This window comes from Pleurodeles waltl, chromosome 4_1 (assembly GCF_031143425.1).
Source record: "Pleurodeles waltl isolate 20211129_DDA chromosome 4_1, aPleWal1.hap1.20221129, whole genome shotgun sequence".
Lineage (NCBI taxonomy): Eukaryota > Metazoa > Chordata > Amphibia > Caudata > Salamandridae > Pleurodeles > Pleurodeles waltl.
This window is the reverse complement of record NC_090442.1, coordinates 494,842,935-494,869,920: the sequence shown is the minus strand read 5'-3', so window position 1 is coordinate 494,869,920 and position 26,986 is coordinate 494,842,935. Positions and strand designations below refer to the sequence as shown.

Genomic DNA, 26,986 nt, shown 5'->3' with positions numbered 1-26,986 from the left:
CTGTGTAAAAATATATACATAAATAGAAGAACATACTTTTGTATGCAAAGCCTTTATTTCATAAGGCATATGAATAGCAAGTAAAAATGTGTAAGCGTGTATTCCAAATCCCAGAGAAGAAAGCAGGGTTGGTGTGCCTCGTTTCCATTTTATCTTAAGTTGTTTGAACACCTGTATGAGAGTGCTATTACATCACTCATCCTCTACTCCCGATGATTGGAAAGAGAAAATGACAATGTGAGCGCAGCAAATGGCTGAACTGACCCTTCATTGCATCCGACGTTTCTCCAGGCGGCTGAAGACATTGGACTGAGTTTGAAGGCCTACAGTCAATGCTGGTGCGTTTGTCACTTTCTTTACTCCTCTAAGTTAATTACAGGAGGGGTGATGCGGAGAGAGAGAGGAGAGAGATCAGGGAGGGAGATGAAATTAAGAGGGAAGCGAAGAAGAGAATGAATATATGGATGCGAAGCTGCTTTGAGATTTTTGCCAAGTCTGCTTTGGAGGCCCCGGCCTCTCCTGCTGCATCTCAGCCGTCACTCTCGCTTTGACACAATCTCTTTCTTGCTGATTTCTTATACGTAAACAGAAACAGAAAAAGCACATTCCCCATAGCAAACTGATGGATGATTTCAGTGAAGGGATGCGTTTTGGCTTCTTGACAAATGCAATAATCATTAGGATACAATGTTTCTGATTACCTCTGCCCCACTGGCCGCTGCCTAAACGGTAATGAAGGCGTCCTAGAATCTGCTGTGTCATTATTTACCATTCTTTTTGCCAAATTCAGCTGTAATTGGAACTTGAGAACTATGGGCCAGATGTATCATCACGGCCCTTTGCGATTCGGAAATAGCGATTTTTAAGAAATCGCTATTTCCGACTCACAAAGTGGCATGTATCACATTTGCGAATCGGTAATAGCATTTTCTTAAAAATCGCAAATGCTATTACCGATTCGCAAATTGCGATACCGGCCCCATTCGCACCTGTGGGCCTGTTGGCCCATATCTGTGAATTTTTTGCATTTCCAAAATTGCAATTTCTGAACCAGAAATCACAATTTTGGAAATGCAAAACCCCAGGGTGCTGGGGGGGGTAAGGCCCCCTCTGCTGCACCCCAAAAGTTATTTTAGTAACATGTACACATGCCAAAAGGGCATGTGTGCTTTACATGTACAATTTAAAAATGCATTTTAAATGCATTTTTAAATTTTGCACATGGTTACCCCCAAGTTCAACTTGGTGGTAATTAGCGATTCCTAAATGCAAAAATCGCATTTAGGAATGGCTTCATACATGTGCTAAGAAATCGCAAATAATGAATCCTTATTTGCGATTTCTAATTTAGAGAGTCACAATTTGTGACTCTCTAAACCGGGTCGCAATTTTAAGGAATCGCTATTTTAGCGATTCCTTAAAATTGCGTTCAGTCTGTATTTCATACATTCTGAAATGGCATTTTGCGTTCACAAACGGGCATTCGCACTGTTTGCGAATGCAAAATGCTTTCATACATCTGGCCCTATGTTATGCGGAGTGGTTTCAGTTAAAAGTGACTAACCATTGGTAAAAATTTGAGACATTAACTGAGGGGTTTGTTAAGGTGCTACGTTCTTAACAAATCAGATACCTAATGAAGAACGAATGTATACTTGAATGACACCGGAACGACATAAGAGCAATATTTTGGGACAGACAGACATGAGGACTAAGCGGACTGTCAAAGCGTGTTGAGAAAAATGATTTGCAAATGTTTGATTTAAACATTAAAACTAATATGTAGTTAAACCACTGGATATGTCATAATAGTGTTCTTCTTTTCTGATTTCAGAACGCACTCTGAAAATGACAGTACCTCGATAGCACTCTGTGACCCCTGCACGAGTCCTACGAAAACAGACTCTTCCTACAGTAAGACTGCCAAGCAGTGCCTCGAGGAGCTATCCGGTGAGTACACGCGCTTGCAAACAGGGTAATACTGTGCTTTGAATAGTTCTTTGCTTACGGAAATTTACTGTCTAGCAGTTTACTCGAGGGGGAGAGTAGGATTTAAAATAATGCCCCTGACCTCCACTTATATAATTGAAACAGTAAAAAATGGGTCAAAGCACTTCAGCTGTAAATCGTTGGATGCGAGCTGACTGCGCCTCATTGGAGAGCGGCCTTCACCTACGGGATGCATGGGGAATTTCACGTAATAGTGCCTAGAGCCCCGCGTCATCCGACTAGTCTCATCAGGAATCAGACATTGTTGTTCTGTCTCTCCGTGAATGGGAGAAAGCTGAACCCTGGTCTCAACAGCTCACAGACAAATGCAATGTGACGTGTTTCGAGGCAGAGCAGCCCTTCAAACTAATGCGCCTTTATAAAATATCATTTCCTTCAAGTATTAAATGGCTGGCATGATCTAAATGTCGGCATATACGTTTCCATATTTCTTCCACTGTAATGCCAACATTGCACGTGACTGCAGGGCCCTTATCACTTAACATTTTAACACAAAAACAAATTTGTATTGGTGCTATTTTGATTTGTTTAGTTTGTCCGATTTTATTATGTCAGCTTTACTTTCCACAGGACTTGATACTACATATGCTGAAAAAGAAAAAAAATATATGTATGCTTTACTTTCCACAGAACGTAATGCTATATATGCTGGAAAATAATAAAACGGAAAGGTTACAGGGAAAGTTATTGTTGGGCTCACATTTTAAATGCACAAAACCAGATGAAATTCAGCTGTTATAGTTAGTTACTTAAAGTAAGTATAACTCATGCCCTAAGGTAACTATATCTTGCGCCCTCCCCATGCACAGTTTTCTCAACAATAATGTTACTGCAAATGTTACAATGATACTCTTGATGTTACAAAAGATTTCATGAGTACTGTAATATCTGGGGTTATTAGCAGTGCATGGTGAGGGCGGCGGGTTATAGTTACCTACCTTAAAAGACACTATGCACAATATCGTTTAAAACACTATTTAATATCCAGTTGCAGAGAGAATGCTATAATCTCCTTGTGTAATAGTTTTTGGTGTGCATGGGAGAAGAGTGTGGAGATAGGCTGTTGTATTTACTAGGTATATTTACTAGTGAACTCTGCTCTTCCTGTACTGGTGTCTATAATACCTACACGTATGCTTTGAGTGACTCTTCAAAACAAAGGCATGATGATAATTGACTGTTTACCACAAATCACAGTTTAGGAGAATACGGAGAGTTTGGGACTTAGAGCCTGATTACAAGTTCCATTGTATCTTATGGAACTTGTAAAATGGCGGGCAGGATATCCTTCACATTTGTGATGGAGTATCCCATCCGCCAAGGCCGTAATCAGGCCCTTAGTGTGTAATTCTCATGGTCAGACACTTTATTTTCTAATACTGGTGCACGTGAATACAGTTCTACTTTAAATGTGCTGACTGGGGCAAAGAGATTTATGTTCCACATCTTTGTTTCCCCTCTTGACCATACTGTGTATATTTAATTTCTCTTTAGCTCATTTGCCATGTCTGTCAAAACTGTGAGTGCTTTAAACAGGTGTAATACTGGTAGGGAACCCATCAATGAGATGTAGGTGTCACCAAATTTTCGTTCAGTAATCCGGAGATTATCCCTTTTCACAAACTCTTTGTCTTCTGTTTTTTCCTAACTGGTGGTGGATATTCACCTTGTTATTGCAAAGCTTACTCATGCAGAAACTGATATTCAAGCATTCCATGGCATTTTAACTGCTGGTTGGGGCATCATTTAAGGGTGACCAGGGGTAGCCACCTGACCAGGGGTAATGACAATTCTCTTGCATATGTAATTCTACTCGTAAGGGTTTGGCTTCAACTGAATCAGGACATTAAACTGACAGTGAGATGTGTATTAAAATGAATAACTAGCATGAGGCATGGTGTACTATGAATAGCACTGGTTATTAATGTATTTATTCTCATTGTTCTGGAATTTATTTTTATGGTTTAGACACTCATATTGAGTTGGCTTTCTGTATAAACTCCAGTCCAGTTCAATTCTTCTAAAAATATAACTTATGACTTTGATAATGTTCATGCAGTCTTACATAAAGTACACATAGGGGGAAGTGGATTTTAATTTGCTCATTTTACTAAGGGTTTTTGAAAAAGTCTCTATATTTGTGTTATAGATAATTGTTCTGATTAATTGACATTCGTCTGAAAGAGAGAGCTTTCTTTCAGTTGACATCTTTATGTCAAGAAATGGAACCTGTATAAAGATGAGATTAGGGAGTAACTCATCTCTACTTTCTAGAGATTTACTTCGCTGAAATGCCAGGAGATGCATCAACTACTCCATGCATTGGTTGCAGTTCTTACTCACCTGCAGCCTGAGACACTAGAAATCCACAAAAAGAAGCATGAGCACCCATACTAGAACATGGTGCACTTCCTTCTGTCATGTATTCAGAAATTACCGGTAGGGTTGCCACCTACTTTCTGGATTACGTTGGCATGCTGTACATTAGTAGATTACGGAAAGAAATATTAAAGAAATACACATAATTAGAACACATGAAGGAAGCATAAGAGATGGATAGGGAAAGTGTGGGGAACTGGCACCCTATTGCAGTTCCCCCCAGACACCTTTTGCCTGGTTAGTGGAGTGAACTGGGATCCTGCTAAGGAGGTGCCCAGTGCCAGTGTTCTTTCCCTAAAATTGCAAAATGATTGATACAATTGGCAACACCTTTAGCTGCCACTATAAGTCCCTAGTAAATGGTACTTTGGTATGCAGGGCATGAGGTACTAAGGGTAAGCCTTGAGGGCAGCAGCACAGCTTGTGCCACCCTCAGGGAGCATGCATTCAAATCCCCCAGCACTGCCATTGCAGGCTAAGTGTCCTGGTGTAATCACAAAATGCAAAACTGACATGGCTCACAGCGTGTGTGCCCTGTACACTACACACTGCATGCAATACAGTTAAGTCACCCCTCTGGCAGGCCTTCCAGCTGTAAGGCAAGGTGCACTACACTGCATGTGTGGGCATAGATGCATGAGCAGTATACCTCTACTGTGTCCCTTCCAAACCTGGGACATAGTAAGTGAACAGATCAGCCATTTTTCATGCGTATGCTGGACACTGGTCAGTACGAGTTTAACAGCTACATAATGGCCACTCTGAGCCCTGGGTTGTTTGGTATCAAACAACTCAGAATGCTAAATCCAAACTGGTTCCATTATTGGATGTATTCCAAATCTACTGAAAGGCCACCTTAGAGGTGCCCCCTGCAAAAGCAAACTACCCATGCATGGTTGCTGGCTGGTCACAACCAGCCTGCCACCACCTGTCAAGATTCTGGAATCCTGGAGTGAGAGCGTGTGCTCTCTCGGTCCAGAGAACAAAGCTGTTCATGGGCAGAGGTGTTAACCACCTCCTCCAGGAATGTGCACAGCCCTGCCTATGAGCTTTAAAGGGTTTACCAGTCTTGAAACTCAACCCCCAGCCCTGCTGCTAGCAGCAGGTGACTGCTGCTGCCCCTGTTGCAAACCCCTACTTGTGGAGGGAGCAATGGCAGTAACATGCACAAAGGACAGGAGAAGTGGACACCCCCAGCTTGCACCACCCCTAAGGTGTTTCATGCAAGGTGACCCCTCCATTTCATTTTCCTCCATCTTGCATGGTAGGAAAATAGCCTGTCAGGGATAGGGAAGTGACCTCTGCCCACAGGAAGTGGTCACATAGTGGATGTAGCCACCCTAATGTAGATGACCCATTGGTCACTACTAGCTACTCCCCTAAATGCCCACTAAATGCTGTATTTAGTGGGCACCCCTGGACCTGCAGAATAGATTCCAAGGACACAAGAAGACCAGCAACAAAGACCCAAGGCTCGAGAACTGCATTCCTACTGCACAAAGAAAAAGGCAGAAAACCGTGACTGCTGCACCCACGACTTCACAATTGCCATTGAGGGATTGCTCGGAGATTGGACAGAGTCTTCCGCTCTTCAGAAAATCACAGAAGATCTCCCTCCAGAGTGAAGACATCACTCTGTTGCACCAAAGAGCCAAAGACCAGTGAAGTACACTTCACTGAGCAGCTGTTGACCAAGGAACCGGACGTCGCAGCCAGACCAGATTTCACCCAAAGGACCTGGAGGACAAACCCAATGGCTGAACTATAGCCAGGGATACTGGTCACTCAACGTCGGACACCAAGAAGAGAAGTCCACACTGGACTCCAAAAGGACCAGGAGGAAAGCCCCAGTTGAGGGACTTCAGAAACCACCAGAACCACCCATTTGAATGGCCCTGCTGACCTGCCAGCGGCCCTCAAAGTTACCTTACTCCTGCTTCCAAGGGCACATTTCTGCACAGCTCCTGACTCATCTATCTGCTTTGCACAGAGCCTCCCTGGGCCCTGCACCAGTCAACCAAGTGTGCTCTAAGGGTCCCCCATCCCTTGCAACCTCTACACTTCAAGGGGACCCACCTTGAAATCCACCTGTGCATTTCTATTCAAAGTGGTCCCCGGCAGTGGTCCTGAACCAGCTCCAAGGGATTTCCAGCAGCTCTTCCTGCCAAAACTTGAAACCTCCCAAACTCCTCCATCTGACCCACTGGACTTCTTGATGACCTTGACCTAACAATAAAAGGAGACATTGGTAAATGCATTGCCTGATTTTATGTGCATTTTAAAGTTTTCTCCCATTGATCCCTATGGTGTGTAATACGTACAAAAAGAACATTTTTGCTAAACTTTGAAAAATCATAATTTAAAAAGTATTTACCGAATTTGATGATCTTGGTCGTAAAAAATGTATAAAAATGTGAAGGATTTTTGTAAATTTGTCTCAAGTTATTCTTTTGAGTGTATCTTCATTTATTGATACAGTGAGTACAACTAATGCTTTGCACTTCTCCAAGATTGGCCTAACTGCTTGACCAAGCTACCATAAAAATTAGAGCATTAAGTGGTCTAGTTTTTACCTTTGTAAACCCATGTGTGGTTGTCTGGGCTCTCTGCACGGTATGCCTGGTTTTCCACACTACACAGAGAGCCAGCTTCCTACAGAAAGTGAACAAATTAACTTCTTGGTGACTCCGGGGGACAACGTAAAGGTAGAAATTAGGGTGTGTAAAAAAGATAGCATAACTTGTGTGTGTAAAAGAAATGGATGTGTGGTGTCTTATTTCCACTTTCTTTGAAGTGGTTGCCAGCTATAAATAACACTATGCTTTAATCCAGGCACAAACAGCAGGGCACTCGTTGATGTTGTGGAGATCAGGACTTAACTCATACAGATGGACATAGCAAGATGAGGTGTGTCCACTAGTGATTGGTGGGTGCAGGAGTGGACAAGGTTTCTTTTGGGCTATCCTGTTTTTTTTCCAACCTCTATTCCGTGTTATTTTTTTGTCCTTTAATTTGCGCATGAAATATGTAATTACCAACTTTTTGGCACAAGTGCAGCAATACTGAAAGTTCATTACATAAATAAGTCTTATCTTTTTGTGTGCTGTTTACGTGGTCAAATATGACTATGTAACTTGCACAACAAAGCTCTTAAATATGTATTAAACTTTGGTAACCTATTGCCTCTGGGTAGATTACTTTTTGTCTCACTTTTGTGTTTGTTTTGTGGCTAGCTTATTGGCAATGGGTTATTTCTATTGTCACTGTGGCATATTGTCTCAAGATAAATTCTGTTTGCTTTTCTAGTTCTCGAGCAAGTAGAGGAATTCCTACAAAATACAAAGTTGAGGAACTAGGAGGGAGGAGAAAACAAATCCCACGAGGCAATCTGTACGCAGAAGCATGTCTTATCATGCTTTTATGAGATGGTAGTAATCTAATATGCAACGGAAATACTGTTCCTTTAAGAAAAAAGGTGCATATCTGAACTTTGCTTTAGAGATTGAGTGACACTTGGTTAATTTATATGCAGTTCTGTTACCAGTGTTTTCTACACCACAACACCAGGGCAGACCAAGCAGTTTGTTACTGTCAGCAGCGCAAAAAAACGAATTCAGTGGATAATTGGGGCCATTTGTAAGCGTCATCCTAAACTTGCCTTGCTCTGGTAACCTGTGGCATTGTGAACCGGACAGCAGCACCTCACCGGCTCCTATCAGGGCTCTGTGTGCTGCCATGGCAGCCGGCGCCCTGTGCTGCAGTACCAGGAACGAGCCACAATTCTGCGCATGCAGGCTGAATACTAAAATGCGAGAGGGGCTTGGGCACAGCCCTGCTTCTGCGCTTCATTCCAGCCTGGATTGAGCTCTGGCGCGAAGGCTACAGCTTCCAGCACCGCGTCAGCTTGTTTTACGCGGAGGGGCTGCGCGGCTTGCCTGCGCGCACCACGCGATAGTACTTGCGTCCTGTGCACTTCAGCCTGAGAGCCGTGCAGCCCAGTAAGATGAGATCTCAACAATCGAATGAAAATGCCAAGTGGATGGAGGTGAGGAAACACAGGAGGCTTTTGGGATTACTTCTGTTTTGGAGCAGGATACTGGAGGAACTCTCATCTGCATGAGAAATAGCTGAGCAGAAATGACCTCAAATGCTGCTGATTACACACAGCGGGATCTGCTTATGAATGCGTAGAATAGACAAAAACAGACCAAGTCTTTAAAGCATTTACTGCATTTGGGATACTGGAGATGTTCTAGTTTGTTTTAGATCTGTTATATTTTACATTACGATGACCACTCCAGGGACCTTCTAGAATACCTCGGAGTCTAAACTGGAATCATGTGATTCTTAATAAGAAAGGCAGAGTCTTCCTGGAAAAACATGCAGCGACCCACAGAACTATCGGTTTTTAAAAACAAAGGTGACAGGCGAGGAAGTGCCTACCTCTACAAACAGAAGTCTCTGACAAACCTTGCTCTGCTGAGTGAGGCTGAGGCGGGAGAAATGAGGCTAACCACCTACCAGGCGGCCTGGCTTGAAGATTCTTCAGGGGCAAGTTGGAGGTTCCTCCAGAGGAAGGATGAGGTTCAGGCAGGCTCCCTTTCAAAGGCGCTCTCCAAATCAGTGCACTCACTCTCCTACACCAGCAATGCAACTCAGGGGGATGCAGGTGCCTCAACGCCTTGTGAAGGTGGCTCCACATCACTCAACAAATTGGGAGACCAGTCTGCTCTTGTCAGAGAGGCCAGCCAAGATGCATCCGATGTTTCCAATGAAGACAGCAGCAAATCAGATGATGAAACCACATCCTGCAAATCAGGTCTCACCTACAGGAGCTGGAATGAGGAGGAAGAAGAAAGCTGCTTGCGGGAAGGGACTGCACAATTGGATGAGGAAGTCATATTGACCATGCTGGGGGACCTGGAACAGGTACTTTACACAGATATTTTAGGTAAGCCCAGACTGACTTAAAAATATATTTTCAGACAATAATACGAAAATATTCCTCATTTCTCACTCTGTGTTTCTACCACTATTGGAACTTGGAGCCAAAAATGTTAATGACATTATACCTGTAACTGGTCATGCCTTCGAGGTGAATAATTATGTATAATTACCCTACACCTAACGAATGTGGGCTAGAACTGATTGGAATTACAGGGGTGGAAACTACCAAGCCTCCAAGTTAAAGCTCCTCTAAATTTTGAGGACTAATGTTGGCTATTGCAGGGTCAAGAACTACATAGTAATCCACTGCAATTTCAATGTTTTATGAATGGCCAAATGAGTAAAGGTTTGCCAGTAGAGGATTATTTAACAGACATGATTTGTATTCACCAGCCAGCAGGGCAGAGGTTATTTCCTCTTTCTGATGATTTAATGCAGTTAATGATTATTGATTGCTTCCTGGGGTTTATAATGTAGCTGTATCACAAAAAATGACCTTTTTGTGTATGCTTGTATTGCCTAAGCAGAAGGGATAACTTTCAGTAAACATTAGTAACACTTTGAGCTCAAAATCCCTTTGAGGGTATTGATTCACGTTGTTGGACGTTTTTGACCATTTTATGAGCACGATTGTAATGAGTGTGAGTAAAGTCAATGGAAGACTTAATGGGGAATATAGTACAGATAAAGGTCTTACAAAATGAGAAGCTGAAGAAGCATTTTTATAGCAAAAAATGCAGTTTACATAGGAAGGCTGGGTAGATTCAGTTGCTTCTCTCCCTCTAAAATTAAATATATGAAATATTTAGTAATTTAGTCTGCTCAATAATCTTCCTCCTTCGTTAAAGGGTAAGCTGGTGCATGTATTGGTTTTGTAATATAATGCAGACTTTTTGAGAGCTAACAGTTTTGTTTATGAACTGAATGAACAGCTGCTCAGTTTGCTTTTTCATTATAGTCACTGAGGAAATGGTGAGAGGCAGGACTTATTTCCAGAGCTGTTAACGGAAGCAGGGAAGCGTTCCCTTTTTTCTTCATGCATATTTGATAGCACCTTCTTAGCTGCCAGCTAATTCCCCACCATGGGGGAGAATTTGGTGCAGTCAAGGTTTTTTAAACTGTTTTCTCCTGAACACAGTTTTTCCCTCTGTATTACTTCGTCTTCTAAACAAAAAATGTACTGCAATTACAAAATTCATTGGGACACTTGAATCTCTCTCTCTCTTTTTCTCTCTCTCTCTCTCTCTCGCTCTCCATGTCAAGGATGGCAGCAAGCACTCCAGGGTTAGGTAAATAATGCCTAAAAAATGCCAGCAATGACCACTATAATGCCAGAGCCAGATTATGCCACTGGGCCACCATTCTGACAAAAAAGAACAACATTTGCTGAGGGGGCACCAGAGATTTCTGGTATTCCCAGACACCAGGTATTGCTGCAGGTAGTGAAAAAAAGCTGCTATCGGAGTGAGGACGTGAGGACGTGGGGAAGGAGAGACAAGGAGTCTGAGGGAAAGAGGTGAGCAGCAGTAAATGAAAAAAAGTGTTAGTCAATAATAAAATTTTAAAAAAGAAAAATGCAGCCACCACTCTTCTTGGAAGGAGGCATGGGTGCATGGGGGTGCCATAACAGTTATTGGGAACATAAATATGAGTCAAAAATTAATAAATCCATTTGAAAGTAAGAGATTAGGTTTAGAGTAGTACAGAGTCCTTAACATTGTAAACAAAGACCATTACACTAAAGGTGATTTAGGCAGAAAGAGTTCCTAGAATGCAGAGTCCAATACTTAATAATATTGGCTACTGATATTATTTAGACAACAACCTTGAGTGCTTTTAAACATAGCACTAACATTAAGGGTGGTCTGCTTATCTGCTTGTGATAACCATTCAAACCCCTTGAGTGAAAAGTGCATCTAATATTTACAAAGATTGAATGGGACTCGCTAAGAGCTGTTAAGATGCTATCGACAGGTGTGAACTGTTTGGATAACACTTACTTTATAAACTAACCTCACTTTGTAGAGAGCTATTTATATAGTGTTTACTATTCTTGAAGGATACTTTACTTCACGTGCTGTGTTCATAAGTACCAGAATGCAAGGGTTTATAAACTTAAATACCAAGATAAACATCTCACCACATAATGCAAGACCATCATATGCCACTGCACCTACTGTCCGCGTTTCCCCCTGATAACTGGATGGGTTGGAATCATCAAAGGTGCAGGGCATTGTGTATGTTTCAGCATTTAAAAACAATAGCCCCAGTTCCTGGTTTAACCTATATGCCGGATTTTAATGCGAAGTTTGGAGCAGTCCTATGCAGTGGAGTGTTATGACATCAGCTTTTGATCATGCAACCATGTATATATAATGCCACTCCACTGAGGTAAATGAGTTGAATACAAAGTAACACTAAACGAACCAATGGGCATCAATTAACAGTTTAGGTGAAAATATTGTTGCTTCATGCCTTTTATGAGGTGGCCTAATCACACAAATTGTTCCCTCACTGAACACACCTGGAGCTCTACATAGAGCACAGGATGGGAAGGAGGCATACAATCATAACACAGCCCATCAACAAGGTGGTATTGTATTTTTTGTGTGCTGGGGAGGTCGTGCTGGGGTTTATGGAGGCTGGTGGCAGACACTGTTAATTTTAAATAATACTAATATTCTGACAGTAGTTTAAATTTCCCTTCACGGAAGAAAGTCTAAAACAATAATCCTTATAGTATAAGTTAGCTGAGTGGAAGAGGTGGATTGGGAGAACCGTGGAAGCCCTGGTAGAAAGTGGTAGAATCAGTGGGACTCTAGCAATCATTGCCCCACATAAACTAATTGTGATCTTCCGGCTTGCTGTCCGTCCATCTGATGAAAACACAGCTGTGGTGCATATGTTCTTTTTGTTTTACGACAATCTTTGACAAAGTGCACATTTTAGTTGCCTCACTGGATTGAAAGCCAATTAAATTTGCACATTTGAACGGTTTTAGGAAAATATCCCTAATTGGTGGCATATCATCCTCACTGTTGTGATGCATTGCGATACAGTTTTCGCTTTATGTGAGGAAAACGACATGGGGATAAGGCAGTCAGATGGTATGGGGCTAACAATTTGAAACAAAGCTTACCTGGTAAAAATACCCACAGTCAGTGAATGCAGTTCCTCAAGCCATGTCTCTCTTGCGATGACGACGCATGCAAAACCTTGGGCAGGGCTCAGGGCTGAAAGTGAGGCTTGGAGAAGGACACATTCCAAGCCTTGTGAGCAACAACAAGGGGAAGAGACACAACGTTTACCTGGTAAAACCACCCACAGTCACTCAATGCCGTTCCTCAGGCCAAGAGACGACCTAAAAAAACAAGCATGCTGGTTCACTTGAAACCAGTATGAGCCTCAAAAAATGAAAAAATTATGGCTGTCTCTCTGGCAGCGCCCGATAAGCTTAAAAAAAAAAAGTCCCACAAAGCAGATGAACACAGTACTTGGCCGTTGGGATACTGATAAGAAAAACACACACAGATGAACAACAGGAAATAGTATGCTACAGCCAATGGAAATGGAGGAAAAGTAAGTGGCAAGTACACAACCCAATGAAAAGCAAGGGCAAAATGTAATTCTGCACAGTGGGGATATAGCCTAAGGGGAGTAATCACGTAACATTCTTAATAGTACTTTTGGAAACCTGCATACTCCCAGATAATGGGTCTCTAGAAAAACCATGTAGATTAGAATAGTGCTGTCTGCAAACAGAGATTCCACAGGAATGCCAATGTGTAGACCAGTAATTGGTTGGTAGAATATGCCAGGGAAAGCTGTGAATTGAAAGAGAAGTAGGATTTCAGCTCATGCATGCAAAAGGGATGTATGTTACCGCACATGCGTTTATCACACATGTAATACAAAGCATTGACCTTTACAACGCCTTGCATTACATTGTGGGCTCTTTAGCACACACTTCTTTGGTTTTTACTGATGTGTGTGTGTATATATATATATATATATATATATATATATATATATATATATATATATATATATATATATATACATACATCAGTTAAAAAAACAAAGGTTACAGGAACTTCATAGTTAGGTTCTGAATTTACTCGCACAAAACCGTAGAAATTCACCAGTTTAAGGTATGATTATCTCAAGTAACTATAACTCACACCATAAAGTAATTATAACTCTCGCCCCTGCGTATAAATATATTTATGTATATACGTGTGTATACACATGTATAAATTTATATATAGTAATTTTGCACGGTCTGTTGAAAGATGATGTACCTTTCTTGACTTTATGTACAGTAATGATATATACTGGGATGTGTGAAAGCTATTTGGAAATAATAGAGGACGAGAAATATTTCACTATTGTCCGTATCCCAGTGAAGTTATAAATATTTGAAACTGAGTAGATTATTTAAATTGCCATGGTTTATCTTTCTAAAATAGAGGCAAATCAACTTGGTTATTACAAATGTAGGAATTTGTACAAACACAGTTAAATACTCTGTTTTATTAAAAAGAAGTACTTGCCTGAGTCCAAAATTTAACAGAGTCTAAAGGTGGTTTACACTACAAATGTAAATTAAAAAGTGTACAGGAATTCCCAAATGTACATAACCAGTCACAGCTGTTCTAATGGACGAAGGAGCCACATCCCCTCACCTTTTGTCCAAAAAGAAAAGTGTCTCTGAGGCTGAGCAAAGGTCAGCCCTTGCATACACTCCTTATTTTCAGGTCAGGCAGCCAGGAGCTAGACATGCACGAAATACATAGGCTCCTGGCTGCCTGAGCTGAACTTTGCCAGGCTGATAACGGCACAGCTCCTATGGGAATGACATCTTCAGTCTGGTAAAACAGCTCAAGGTTCTCCCCTTCATGATGAGGGGACTTGACATTGATTCCCTTGGACCTCGGTGTTTCAGTTCTAAGCCCTGAAGCACCCAGGGCCAGTGTCAATCACTGACACCATGTCATAGAGTGGGGTCAGCAACTCTCGCTGACCCCATCCCACTCTGTGATGAATAGGACTGCTGCCTCCTCTCCAACAGTGAGGGAAGGCAGCAATCCCATGCCCCGAGACTGTAAATGGGTGTGTGTGTGTGAGACTGCATGTGTGCGAGTCAGTGTTTGTGTGCGTATGTGTCCGGTCTGCCCCCTCTGTGCTATAAGTACCTGCCACCACTACATAAAACTTGCAATATTAAATATAATGGATACATATAAATATACACCGCATGGGCATGAAACCATGAATTAACAATTCTGGGTCTCCGCTATCACTATAGTTTTTGGACCTCCCAGGTTGCAGTTTCTAACAAGGGATTATAGGGCAAACCAAATATCCATAGGCAAATGGTAAGCAGCTTTTATATTAGGGTATTCTGTCTGAACACAGTACTCTTGATATTGCTAAAAAAAAAAAGAGGTTCATGGTTATAACTTACTTCACTAAGCAAACAAGAAAATAATATTTAGATTTGATCCCTTCTGGGGTGTGACTACAAATACAAAGAGCTTCCATACACCTAAGCTAGCAGCGAGTCCTTATTCCTATCCTCACTAATAACACTTCTTTTTGGCAATTTCTAATTACTTCCTGACTAGCACCCTCGAATCATGTCCCTTTCCGAAACTGCTCCTTTAGTCTTCCTTACTCTTATTTAGGTGGACATCTCGTTTCATTTCTCACCCAGCATCCTACTTTCAAGTTGAGAGTTTCAAGTTGAGATTGTTTCCGTAACCTGTTGCATCCACAGATCTCGAGAGTCCCCCCTCTTTTTGTTCAATCTGAATTCACGGTGGAAGGACATATGTCGAAACTGGAACATTCTAAAATGTTTCTAGATTCACATCAAGCCTAACCTAAGAGTCAGGACGGGAAATACCTGCACCCAGGACAGGGCCTTACTGACTCACAAGTTACAGTATTAACATGCTAATATCAGATTTTTTTTTTTTCGTTTTCGTCTGTTTCCCTGTAAGCCTTTACTAACATCATCCCTTTTATACAACTGAGACTCAGCCTCGCAGTTTATCGCTTGACTCCCTTATTTCATTATCTAGTCCCTTATTCCTATCGGCCAACACGACCAGTCATTTTTATGGAGCTTTCTCTGTTAATGATATTCCTTTATCTTAAAATGAACCAAATTATATACATAATGTAATCGTTTGTGATTAAATACTTTTAATTAAATAAGGAGTGTAATACAAGTGAATGTCCATATTTACTCGGGGTTATTCACCTAGTGTTGCGTTACACATTGATATTAAAACAGATCAATGCAAGTAATTATTTTATAGTTTTTCTTCCTCAACCCAAATAGATAACCTCTGCTACAAAGAAAGACGTGGACCAGGACCAAGACTGATTTCCATATTGCTGGTCCTTGCGGAGGTGCAACTCAGGCCCTTTGCTGGGACAAGTCCCACATGCTTTCCCAGCCCAGAAGGGGGCCTATAGGCAATGCAGAAAACAGCTGCAGCTGCAATGACTCTGTTTTTCATTGACCTAACAGAAAATTACAGACTTTGTTCGTGGTTCTTCCTATTGGTCGTCTAAAGCGAAAAGCAAAGGCACTTCCATATCTCCCCGGTCACTAAGCATCCGGGAGGAAAGAGAAACACAGTACAGTGAATGTTAGCTAAAAGATTGACGGACTAGTCCAGTAGGAAAAGGCCTCTTGAAAGGCTTGGAGGGGCTCTTCAGTGATAGATTATGATTATTCTCCAGAGAAGTGTGCTGCGATTGTAGTCAAGAGAGCAAGCAGTACATTTGTGCTTCAAATATTTAAGCACCTGCGAGGGAGATGCATGGTCTGCAAAGAAAGCTTTATTGTTACAAATCTTGGCCATGTAGATGCAATATCTGTGCGCTCCTATGGCACTGGGCTGGCGAACTAGTTGAGCCTCACGCATCCCTTTCACCCTGTTTTTTCTTCCCTGCTCTCTCTTCTTCTCATTTTCTGTGAATACCATAACTCTGTCTATCCACTGACCAACTATTCGTCCCTTCATACACCTATCCATCCCTCTGTCCGTCTCTCCAGTGATCCATGCAAACAAACATTTATCCATCTATCCATATTGCCAACCACGTATCTGATATATGTTTTTATACATTATGTATACTGCACGTTATAAATCATTTCTAAATTAAATACTGTTTCTGTTTACTATATCTTGACACCAGGTGGCACTTGCTGCTGAAGCTGGTATTTTATAATTCACCAGGGTCACCTTATCATCATTGTTATCCAAGTTTGTTATGGCATTTTCATTATAGCTGCTTTCTGAAGTCAGACTCTGCAGCATCGATTGAACCATACAAATGTGTCAGCTGTATGAGCTTGTAAGAACCTTGTATCTTAAGCGCTAGGTAAAGTGTCTGAGCCTTGGAGATATGTTTCAACAGCACTATTGTCTCCTGAGTAAGTGTCTTGAGATCTTTCTTACCTTTCATTTTCCCACCATGCTCCCCCTCCAAGTATGTTTCCAGACATATTGTTTCCAGAGAATATACTTGTAGGAGCAGATCAGTGTTGTCAGGCTCACTATAAAAGTTAGTATTAAGCAAGGAAGTGTCCTTTCTGAACATTTTGTGGAAAATATAGCCTCGATGATGCAGGACTCAGATGGTATCATTTATTGCCCCGGAAAAATATTGATACTTTGTTTACTACTTATTAGGCACATTAAACTACTCCAATTCTGAGCTAGGTCAACAAGATTGGACATTACATGTAGGTGTTTGTGGTTTCTGTAACACAATCCTCATCTCCTGGTATTTACCCAGCATTTTTTGAGTACATTTCAGCAGGTTTGACCTGCTGACAGAGCATGCGGTTTTTATTAAAATAAAATTCACCTTCACAATATTTCGCAGCAGTACTTAAGTGGACACCAGATTTTCAATTTTGCACTGATTGTATAAGATTACTATGTTGCATTTCCAGTCACATTTTTTAAATTCTGAATTACAGTGCTATGTTACAAATTTCGCAGAGGATTCTAGGCACACGTATCTAAGGGATTGTGGTGTTGGTGGCTGTCACATCAGTTGGTTGCAGGTTTTTCTGCATTGGCATTGACTCAAGCAGTGCCAAAGCCAGGGTTTCTGGCTTAAAAGTGAATGTACTTCTTCACTGGCTGTTTGCAAATGTAGGTGTACAGATGGGTGATTGGATGAATGTGAGAATTATTCCATGATTGTAAAGGTGGATAGAAGAGTGATGGCAGTTACGAGTGATGGAGCATGCCATTAAGTGCATAAAATAAGGAATGAATGAATGGTTGGAATAGTAAGTCTGGTGCATGGCAGGATGGCCAGAGGAGTGAATGTGTGCATTAAAGATAGGAGTAAATGTATAAGTAAACAGAGGTGAATTTGTGAGTGACTGGATGCTTGCTAAAATGAGTGCCTGAATGGGTGATTGAGTGCATGAATCAAGTGGTTAAATTAATGGATGAATGCCTGAATGGATGAAAGGGCTGCATAACAAAAGCCAAGAGGTTTTAACAGTGTTCATGCATCCACCTTGAATAGCCACTTCTTGTACAGAAAGGATGCCAAAGATAAAATAAAAGAAAACCGTAAGCATGTGGCAGACATCTTGTGGATTGGTAGCTGAAAGCAGTCATTTGAAAGTCACATTAGACACTTTAAATTGGAGTTGAGAGGGCACACTAAAAAGTAGTAAGAAGCAAACAGAGTAGCATGAAGATTTCATTAAGGGCACCCACAGAAAGGGAATAAAGAGCGTCCCTAAGAATAACAGGAAGATAATTTCCCTGGTACATTCCTACTTCTATTCTAGCCCCAGTCTGCAGACTCTTAGGGCCAGATGTAGGTAGGTTTAAAATTGCGACTTGCAATTTGCTATGCAGAAAGGTGTCTCAGACACCTTCTGCAACTCGCAATAGGGTCGCAAAGACCCTCCTCATTAGTATTAATGAGGTGGGTCGCCGTTTGCGACCCCATTGCGATTATGGGCACTCACGGGGATGGTGGCCTGCTGGAGACAGCAGACCACCATGTCCGTGACTGCTTTTTAATAAAGCAGTTTTTTTTCCATCTGCAGCCCGTTTTCCTTAAAGGAAAACGAGCTGCACTTGGAAAAAAAAAACGAAACCTTTAGTTTCGTTTTTTTCAGGGCAGGCAGTGGTCCATTGGATGACTGCCTGCTCTGAAAAAATAATTTTGTTTCCATTCACAAAGGGGAAGGTGTCCCATGGGGACCCCTTCCCGTTTGCGACTGGGTTACCATCCACTTCAAGTGGATGGTAACTGCGAGTTCATTTGCGACCGCTTCCGCAGTCGCAAATGAAATTGCATAGCATTGCGAGTCGCAAATAGGAAGGGAACACCCCTTCCTATTTGCGAGTCGGAAATGCATTTTGAGAGTCAGATCTGACTCGCAAAATGCATTTCTGCATAGCGGAGAGGCTTTTGCGCCTCGCAAACGGCGTTTTTTGCCATTTGCGAGGCGCAAACCCTTTCCTACATCTGGCCCTAAGTCCCTACTTATTTTCCAGACAGTGCTGGTCTTCCAGCCGGCGGCCCACTTCTGCTCATCGCTGTTCTACTGAGCTGATTTATAGTCAGATAGAATCCATGCAAATGCTAAACTCAGCGAGCCAGCTCATGGTCACATCTTGGAGGTGATGACATACTGCCTGGCAAGGCTCCCACTGGGTATGCCATCATTTTTGTGCACGTGCTCCACCGGGACTCACTGTGCAGGACCCATGAGTCACTGCATGCCCAGTGAACACCTGAGTTGGATGGCAAGCAGAGCTCCAGTTTGGGAAGCAGAAAGCTAGATGGCTGCATCTTCTTCAAGAGGTTCCACTTGTGCTGAGCCCCGGGGCATGCTGTAGAATAAACAGTGCCCCCAGCTCCAGGAGCTGGTAATTTATAGCAGTGGCCACGTACTGGGCATGGAAGACCATCAAGAAGCTCTCCAGCACAGTCAGCATGATCTGCAGAGTCTTGGTGCCCTTCGACTTCTGTCCATGGTCTGCAGAGCACATATAGTATATATCCCTCAGCAGGTCTCTGTCCTGGGAAATGTTTTCCATTTGGAGACTGTTGAACTGCCTGAGATGTAATGCGAGGTCACACAAAGAGGACGTATCTAGTAGCTATATTGTAACGGTCTTCAAAGCTCTTCTCTATGAAAACTTTCTTTCTGTTACAAGTGTCTTGTGCATTTTTTTAAAACATATAAAATAATCTGCCCTATGACCCTATCGCCATGCTTTGCCCGTGACAAATATAAAGGAGTACATACTGCTTCCACTAGTACTAATGAAAGACTAGTCTCAGTTTCTGCTATATCGCAATGCCAGACCAGGAGCCTGGATATTGTCAGACTCGAGACAAAGCACTATAAAAAGGAAAAAAAACAGAATGGAAGCCGACTCCGATTATGCCACTGAATCTGGATGAGCATCCCTGTTGATATCAGATCGGCCCTAACTGTCCTATGATTCAGAAACATCTGAGTATACACCTTTTCAAGAGGCACAACACCCTGATCCGACAGTCCACTCTTGACTATCTCCCAGTGATGTTATCATCTAGGTTCATGCCCTGTTCAGGCCCTTTTGCTCTCGACTTTGGTTCGCACTTTACATAAAAAAGGAACACATGGATATAATTCATGGTGAGCCAGAGAATGCCTGATGTGAGGCAAGAGCCGCTTATTAGGTATTCACTGCCATGCCATCCATTGAAAAAAATGTTGATGGGGTGGCAGCAATGGAGAGGGCTGGATGGACAGAAAATGCAGGTGACCTCACCGATGGGGAATGGAACTGTTAGACAGATGGAGAATACCTCTGACAGCATGCACTGTGCGGGCAGGTAACTACTTTTAAAATAGGCATCACCTGTGGAAAGTCATAATGTAGAATGTACGCATCCACGGTATACAGTAGGTGATCACAAAAGGTTCCAGACAACCAAGCCAGTGCGAGAAGAGGGTTCATCTAAAGACCCTTTTCATCCTATATGTTTGAGTCTTTGTGTGTTGTGTCTTACCACCTGCAACTACTGGTTCTTTGTACATGCACTTCCGCAATGCTGCAAGTCCTAATGTTGAAGTTCAGGCATTAAAGAATGAGAGGTATCCTGCTGTTGAGTGAGGTTTATGCACTTCCACTGTGATACATAGAGGTTGATCAGACATGAGTTGACACATAGGCCCATATTTATACTTTTTGACGCAAAATTGCACAACGCAGTTGTGCGTCAAAAATGTTACCGCCGGCTAACGCCATTCCAACGCGCCATGCGGGCGCCTTATTTATGGAATGACGTTAGCCGGCGCTGCGGACTGGTGTGCGGCAAAAAAAATGACTCACACCAGGCAGCGCCGGATTATGGGAAAATGGGGGTTGTGCGTCAAAAAATGGGGCAAGTCAGGTCTGAGGCAAAATTCAGGCCTCAAACCGGATTTGCGCCATTTGTTTTTACGCCCAACCTCCATTGACATGACTCCTGTCTTAGCAAAGACAGGAGTCATGTCCCCTTGCCCAATGGCCATGCCCAGGGGACTTATGTCCCCTGGGCATGGCCATTGGGCATAGTGGCATGTAGGGGGGCCCAAATCAGGCCCCCCTATGCCACAAAAAAAATCTGAAAAAAATCCTTACCCGAACTTACCTTTACTTCCCTGGGATGGGTCCCTCCATCCTTGGGTGTCCTCCTGGGGTGGGCAAGGGTGGCAGGGGGTGTCCCTGGGGGCAGGGGAGGGCACCTCTGGGCTCCTTCCGAGCCCACAGGTCCCTTAACGCCTGCCCTGACCCAGGCGTTAAAAAACGGCGCCCATCAGGCTGTGCGTCGTTTTTTAAGGCCCACCCCCTCCTGTGCGTCAAAATGACGTCAGAGTATAAATATGGGGCACAGGCCTTAAAGTAATTTTTTGGAAGGGAACGCCTACCTTGCATATAATTAACGCAAGGCTGGTTCTCCCTTCCAAAAAATGACGCACATGGTGGAATTTTGACGCCCGCGGGGTCGGACGTCAAAGTATAAATATGGGGCAGGGTTTGCGCCGACTGTGCGTCAAAATTTTTGACGCACATTCGGCGCCAACAGAGTATAAATATGCCCCATAGTTCCCTGCAGCTTGAAGGCTTGCTTTATTTGGGCAGTCCAACAGGATGCAAGAAATAGGTAAAATGAAGTGAGACTTTTTTTTAGGAAACTTTATATTTCTTGCCCAATCCCTGTTCTGACTGATTTTTCCAGTGTTGTCTCCCACTGTGCCCACAGAGCTAATCAAACATGAAGGTTCATTTGAATTCATGGCCAGTTGACACGTTAGACGCTCTTCTAGGCAAGGATTCTGGATATTAGCATTTGTAACACATTATGTTATTGCCCATTCATCTGATGGAAAAATGCATACATTTCAATGATGCTGGCACTAGGGGTGCAGCAGGTGCTGCTATAGCACCCCATGATTAACTGAAATGAGGGCAACAAAAGAATAAGGCTTTTAAAACATAACTTGCATGCAGGGGTCACAGGTATCAGGAGAGTAAATTACATTGTTCTACAAACTACTGCTTATGTATTATCGTGCAGATCTGTGTTTACATTTATCGTTCCGTAAAGCGTGGGCCTTCTGTTTAAGATACCTTATTGACACTTGTGCTTGAGTTCAGGATACGAGGATTTCAAGGCTATGTGTAAGCGGTATCCTATTAGACATAAACTTTTGCTAGTTTACTTTCTACAGAGTACAAACGTGCATTTTAAGTATATAGGAGATATATTCTCCCTCCTAACCCCTTAGCTGCTGGACCTCCCCTACCCTTCCAGTGCTGAGTGCTTTTTTGGCTATTTGGACTTGTTTGTGCTTAGGCCCCCATAACATTTTGTGCACATAAGATATCCACGCCAAATTTGCGCCTTTTTTTTTTCCCCAACAGTCTGGGGATTGTAAAGGTACTCAGAGTTTGTGGGTTTCCCTGCAGGAGACCAAGAAATTAGCCAAAATACAGCTAAAATGTGTTTGTTTTTAAAAAATGGGGGAAAAGTGCTGCAGAAGTAAGCATCTGTTTTTTTTCCCTGCAAATGGCATCAACAAAGGGTTTGCAGTGCTAAAATCACCATCTTCACAGCTTTCAGAAACAGGCGGACTTGAACCAGAAAAACAGATTTTTCAACACAGTTTTGGCATTTTACTGGAGCATACCCTATTTTTACTATTTTTTGTGCTTTTGGCCTCCTTCCAGTTAGTGACAGAAATGGGTGCGAAACGAATGGTGGAACTCGGACAGGTAAACATTTCTGAAAAGTAGACAAAATTCCAAATTCAGAAAGGGGTCGTTTGTGTAGATCCTTCAATATTTTCTTACAGAAAATATCAGTTGAAATAAAATGATATTGAAATTGGGTTGAAAAAACAGCAATATACCGTTATATTTGCTGGATCCTCCTGGCTGCAGGGATAAATAGAACTTGTAGGTTCATCAAGAACTGAAGCTACTTCGAGCCAATAAATGAGCTGCACCTTGCAATGGGTTTTCATTGTTTACCGGGTGTACAGCAATTCATTTGGTAAAATATAAAGAGTGAAAAATAGGTATTAAGGAAACCTATGTATTTCTGAAATGGGCACAAGATAAGGAGTTTAGAAACAGTGGTTATTTGCACATCTCTGAATTTGGGGGTCCCCATACTAGCATGTGAGTTACGGGCATTTCTCAAAATGACTTTTTTCTTACTCACTGCCTTACATTTGGAAGGCAAAAATGGGTAGAAAGACAATAGGCAATTACACTTGTTCTTCTATTCTGTGTTCCCTCAGGTCTCCCAATAAGAATGGTACCTCACTTGTGTGGGTAGGCCTAGTCCCCACAACAGGAAACGCCCTAAAATGCAACCTGGTCACATCATATTTTTCCACTAAAAAATGATGTTTTTTGCAAAGGGCCTAGCTCAGGATTTTGGGCTGTAGCTCAGCCTGCACCTAGGGAAACCTACCAAAACTATACACTTATGGAAAGTAGACACAGAGAGGAATCCAGTATGAGGTGACTTGTTAGGCTCTCACTGGGTTCTATCACCCATAATCTTTTGCAAATCTCAAAACTTGGCTAAAAACATGTTTACTGCACATTTCAGCGATGGACAGTTCTGGAACCTGAGGAGCGCCACATACTTCCTTCCACTCAGCATTCCCCCAAGCCTCACAATAAAAATGTTACCTCACTTGTGCAGGTAGGCCTTGTGCCTGTGACAGGAAATGCCCCAAAACACAACGTGGACACATCACATTTTTCTAATGAAAATGGACATGTTTTTTACAAAGTGCCTAGCTGCGTATTTTTCCCTCTAGCTCAGCTGGCACCTAGGGAAACCTACCAAACCTATACATTTATGGAAAGTATACACCTTGGGGAATCCAGAATAGGGGTGACTTGTGGGCCTCTCACTGGGTTCTGTCACCCAAAATCCTTTGCAAACTTCAAAATGTGGCTATAAAACATGTTGACTGCACATTTTGGCAATGGAAAGTTCTGGAATCTGAGGGGAGCCGCAAACCTCCTTCCACCCAGCATTTTCCCAAGTCTCCTGATAAAAATGGTACCTCACTTACGTGGGAAGGCCTAGTGCCCGTGACAGGAATGGATCACACAATGGTCAATGTTAGTTCTTACATGCGGACAACCGTTGACCCTGGGGTGATCCATTTCTGATGCAGGCACTCGGTACAGGCACTCAAGTGAGGTAGCATTTTTATCAGGACAGATGCGAAAACACTGGGAGGTAGGAATTTTGTGGATCCCAGCATTCCACTGTAGTTTGTGTGACAGAAATGAAAGAAAAAACTAGAGTTTTTTATTCAACATTTCACCTTTGCAGGGTATTATGGGTAAGAAAACTTTGGTGAATCCACACAAGCCACACCTCTGTGGTCTTTCCCTGGTGTCTAGTTTCGAGAAATGTCTGGGTTTGGTAGGTTTCCCTATATGGCCCAGGACCAAAAACGCAGGTGCCAGCCTTACAAAACTAGGTTGTTTTGTGATAGATAATTTAGATGTCTCCACAATATGACTTGGGTGGTGGAATTTGGGTCTGAACTAAATTGGGGAGCTCCCAAGAGAGCACTCTCTCTGTGCTTGCTGCCGCATGGGTTGGGCTAACCCGCTATTGTCCCAATGCATAGACTGTGCTTGCGAAGGGACAGCACAACTGTCTTCATCACCTCCCTCAGAATCACTGGAAGAGGAGTAGTGGGGTGGGACTCCTCCAACTGAAAAAATCATTCCCAGAGTCTGCTCTATTGCCCTATCCCTCAGATGCGGTCTCAGTATCTGCTGTCTCAGTCTCTATCCTTCATAACCCAATTAAGGGATTGAACAGCAGTCATCCAATGAGACGCATCTCTGCTACTGGTTAAACTGTCCCTCTAAAACACTAGCCTACGTAGACAGTCAGAAAATTGCTCGTAGGTGTGTGTGATGCATGCAACAGTAAAGGTCAGTCACCTTACCTTCGCTTCTGCCCTCAAAGAGCACGTTCTCTCAAGACACTCAAAAATAAAAAGACAAACTATTACTTCACCTTGTCACAACAATAATTATTGGTGCTCCCACTTCCATGACCTCCTCCTCAGATCCAAGAAGCAAATCCCAAAATAACCTGTGATTAACCCTCTGGTACCTTTGCACAAGTAGGCAGGCTTTACTTAGAGACAATGTGTAAAGTATTTATGCAGCACACAACAGTAATAAAGTGAAAACAGAATACAAGAAAAATCCCACACTTATTTAGAAAAATAGAGTTAAATGTAACAAATTATTTGAGACCAAAGCAAAAAAAATCCAAATAGTAGAACAGGTGATATGCTGTTAAATTTAAGCAAAATAATGCCTAAAATCACAAAGCTCTAACTGTGGTTAATAGTTGCTCCAGACAAAGTCACAAGTTCAGGCCAACCACAATGGAGCATGGGCCACATACAGTGACCAAATTAGGCCTGCTTAACAGGGTACCTTTATTACGCATTGAGGAGTGTTGTGAGATGCTGCATAGAGGATGCTTTCTGCAGCTTGGGTTCCGAGAAGCTGCGGGGCACGACGCAAGGCCCTGCGGCGAGATGCATTGTGCAGCCGTGGCTATGAGGGGCTGCAGGGCAATGTGTGACACCTAATTTGAACTTTCTACTTGCTCCAAATCGAAAGTTATCACTTAATAAATGTAATAAGATAGCCCAATGTTATCCTATGGGAGAGATAGGCCTTGCAGTAAGGGAAACATTCATTTAAGGGTTTTTCACTACCAGAACATGTGGAACATAAAAGTGGACGTTGAACTTTTTAAATACACTGCTCTCTGGCCTATGGCCTGTTTATGCCTCACCCTATGGGTGGCATGTGTATTAAAAATTAAAAAAGGGACGTTTAGGCTTGGCAAATGGTTTATTTTGACAGGTTGATTTGGCAGTTTAAATCTGCACACATAGGCTGCAGTAAAACGCCTGAGACACGTGTAACAAGGCTAAGTGGTTGCACAATGAGTGCTCAAGGCCCACTAGTAGCATTTAATTTACATGTCCTGGGTATAAGTAGTACCACTTTACTAGGGACTTAAAAGTAAATTAAATGTGCCATTAGGGTTGTATACCAAGTTTACCATGTTTTGAGAGAATACAAGCACTTTAGCATTGGTAAACTGCACAGAGTCCTAATAGCCAACAAAGATGGATTCATAAAGCAGAAGGGTGAAGGCAAAACCTTTAGGGATGCAACTAATTGTCTCTATTTAGCAATACACCAGGCAAAGAAAACACTTTTTAAATTACATTAATCTGCGGCATTATATGTTATACCTCTGAATTCACTGTCCGGCACATCCACTCCAAAGACTGTTCCAGCATCACTGATACTTTTAAATATCACTGAGATAAAAACAGTGATACAATGTACATTCTGCAAGAATTTTGAGTTCAACTTCACAGTGAAGGAAAGTGCGTGTCTCTTCTTTTTGTGGAAAACCAACACTGTTAATATAACGTCACTTTCAGCTCCATTATTTTTGCTTCTTGATGTTCTGTGGGTAATACATATGGAAATATCTTCGAGAGAGAAAATTTGGTTGCTAACTTTAGAGTCCGCTCAATTTTGAGTAGCGTGTGGAATTTTATATAAAATGCTTGTTGTGTTTTATGTGCATTCTGTGCATCCTGAGCAAGGCTGAATTGCTGTCTGTCTGCTTCGGACAGCCTGAAAAACAAATCGAAGTGCTGAACTGATTGCTTATATTGATTACTTTCAGGCACATCATTACCTTCCAGAGATAAGTATATCCATCTGGCATATTTGAAAAGTCAAGTAAATTCAAAGTAGAAGTTTAAACATTCATATTTTCAGTATCCTAGAGGAGAAATTGGTGAGGCGAGGTTAGGCATAGATGAAATCATTGAGCTATAATTTAATATAAGAGGCAGTTTAGTGAACAGGTCAAAAGTCAAACCTGGTTGCGGGAAAACCAGGCCGTTGGAACTGGCAAGAGCATTGTTCCACAAGATATTGTTCTAACTAACCTATAACCCCTTTCCTAAAGGCTCGTTATCACCAAGGGCATACTACAAATTAAAAACTGGTTT

General features: G+C 42.3%; 1 protein-coding gene across 5 annotated transcripts in view; it reads left to right on the top strand.

Moving 5' to 3' along the window:
* NAV3 (neuron navigator 3) overlaps positions 1-26,986 on the top strand; it is a 1,001,553-nt gene that overhangs the window by 474,303 nt on the left and 500,264 nt on the right. For all 5 annotated transcript variants that reach the window (XM_069228788.1, XM_069228787.1, XM_069228786.1 and 2 more), the window contains one exon: positions 1,835-1,950. In XM_069228788.1, the coding sequence (XP_069084889.1) occupies positions 1,835-1,950 (116 nt within the window). The remainder of the gene's footprint in view (positions 1-1,834; positions 1,951-26,986) is intronic.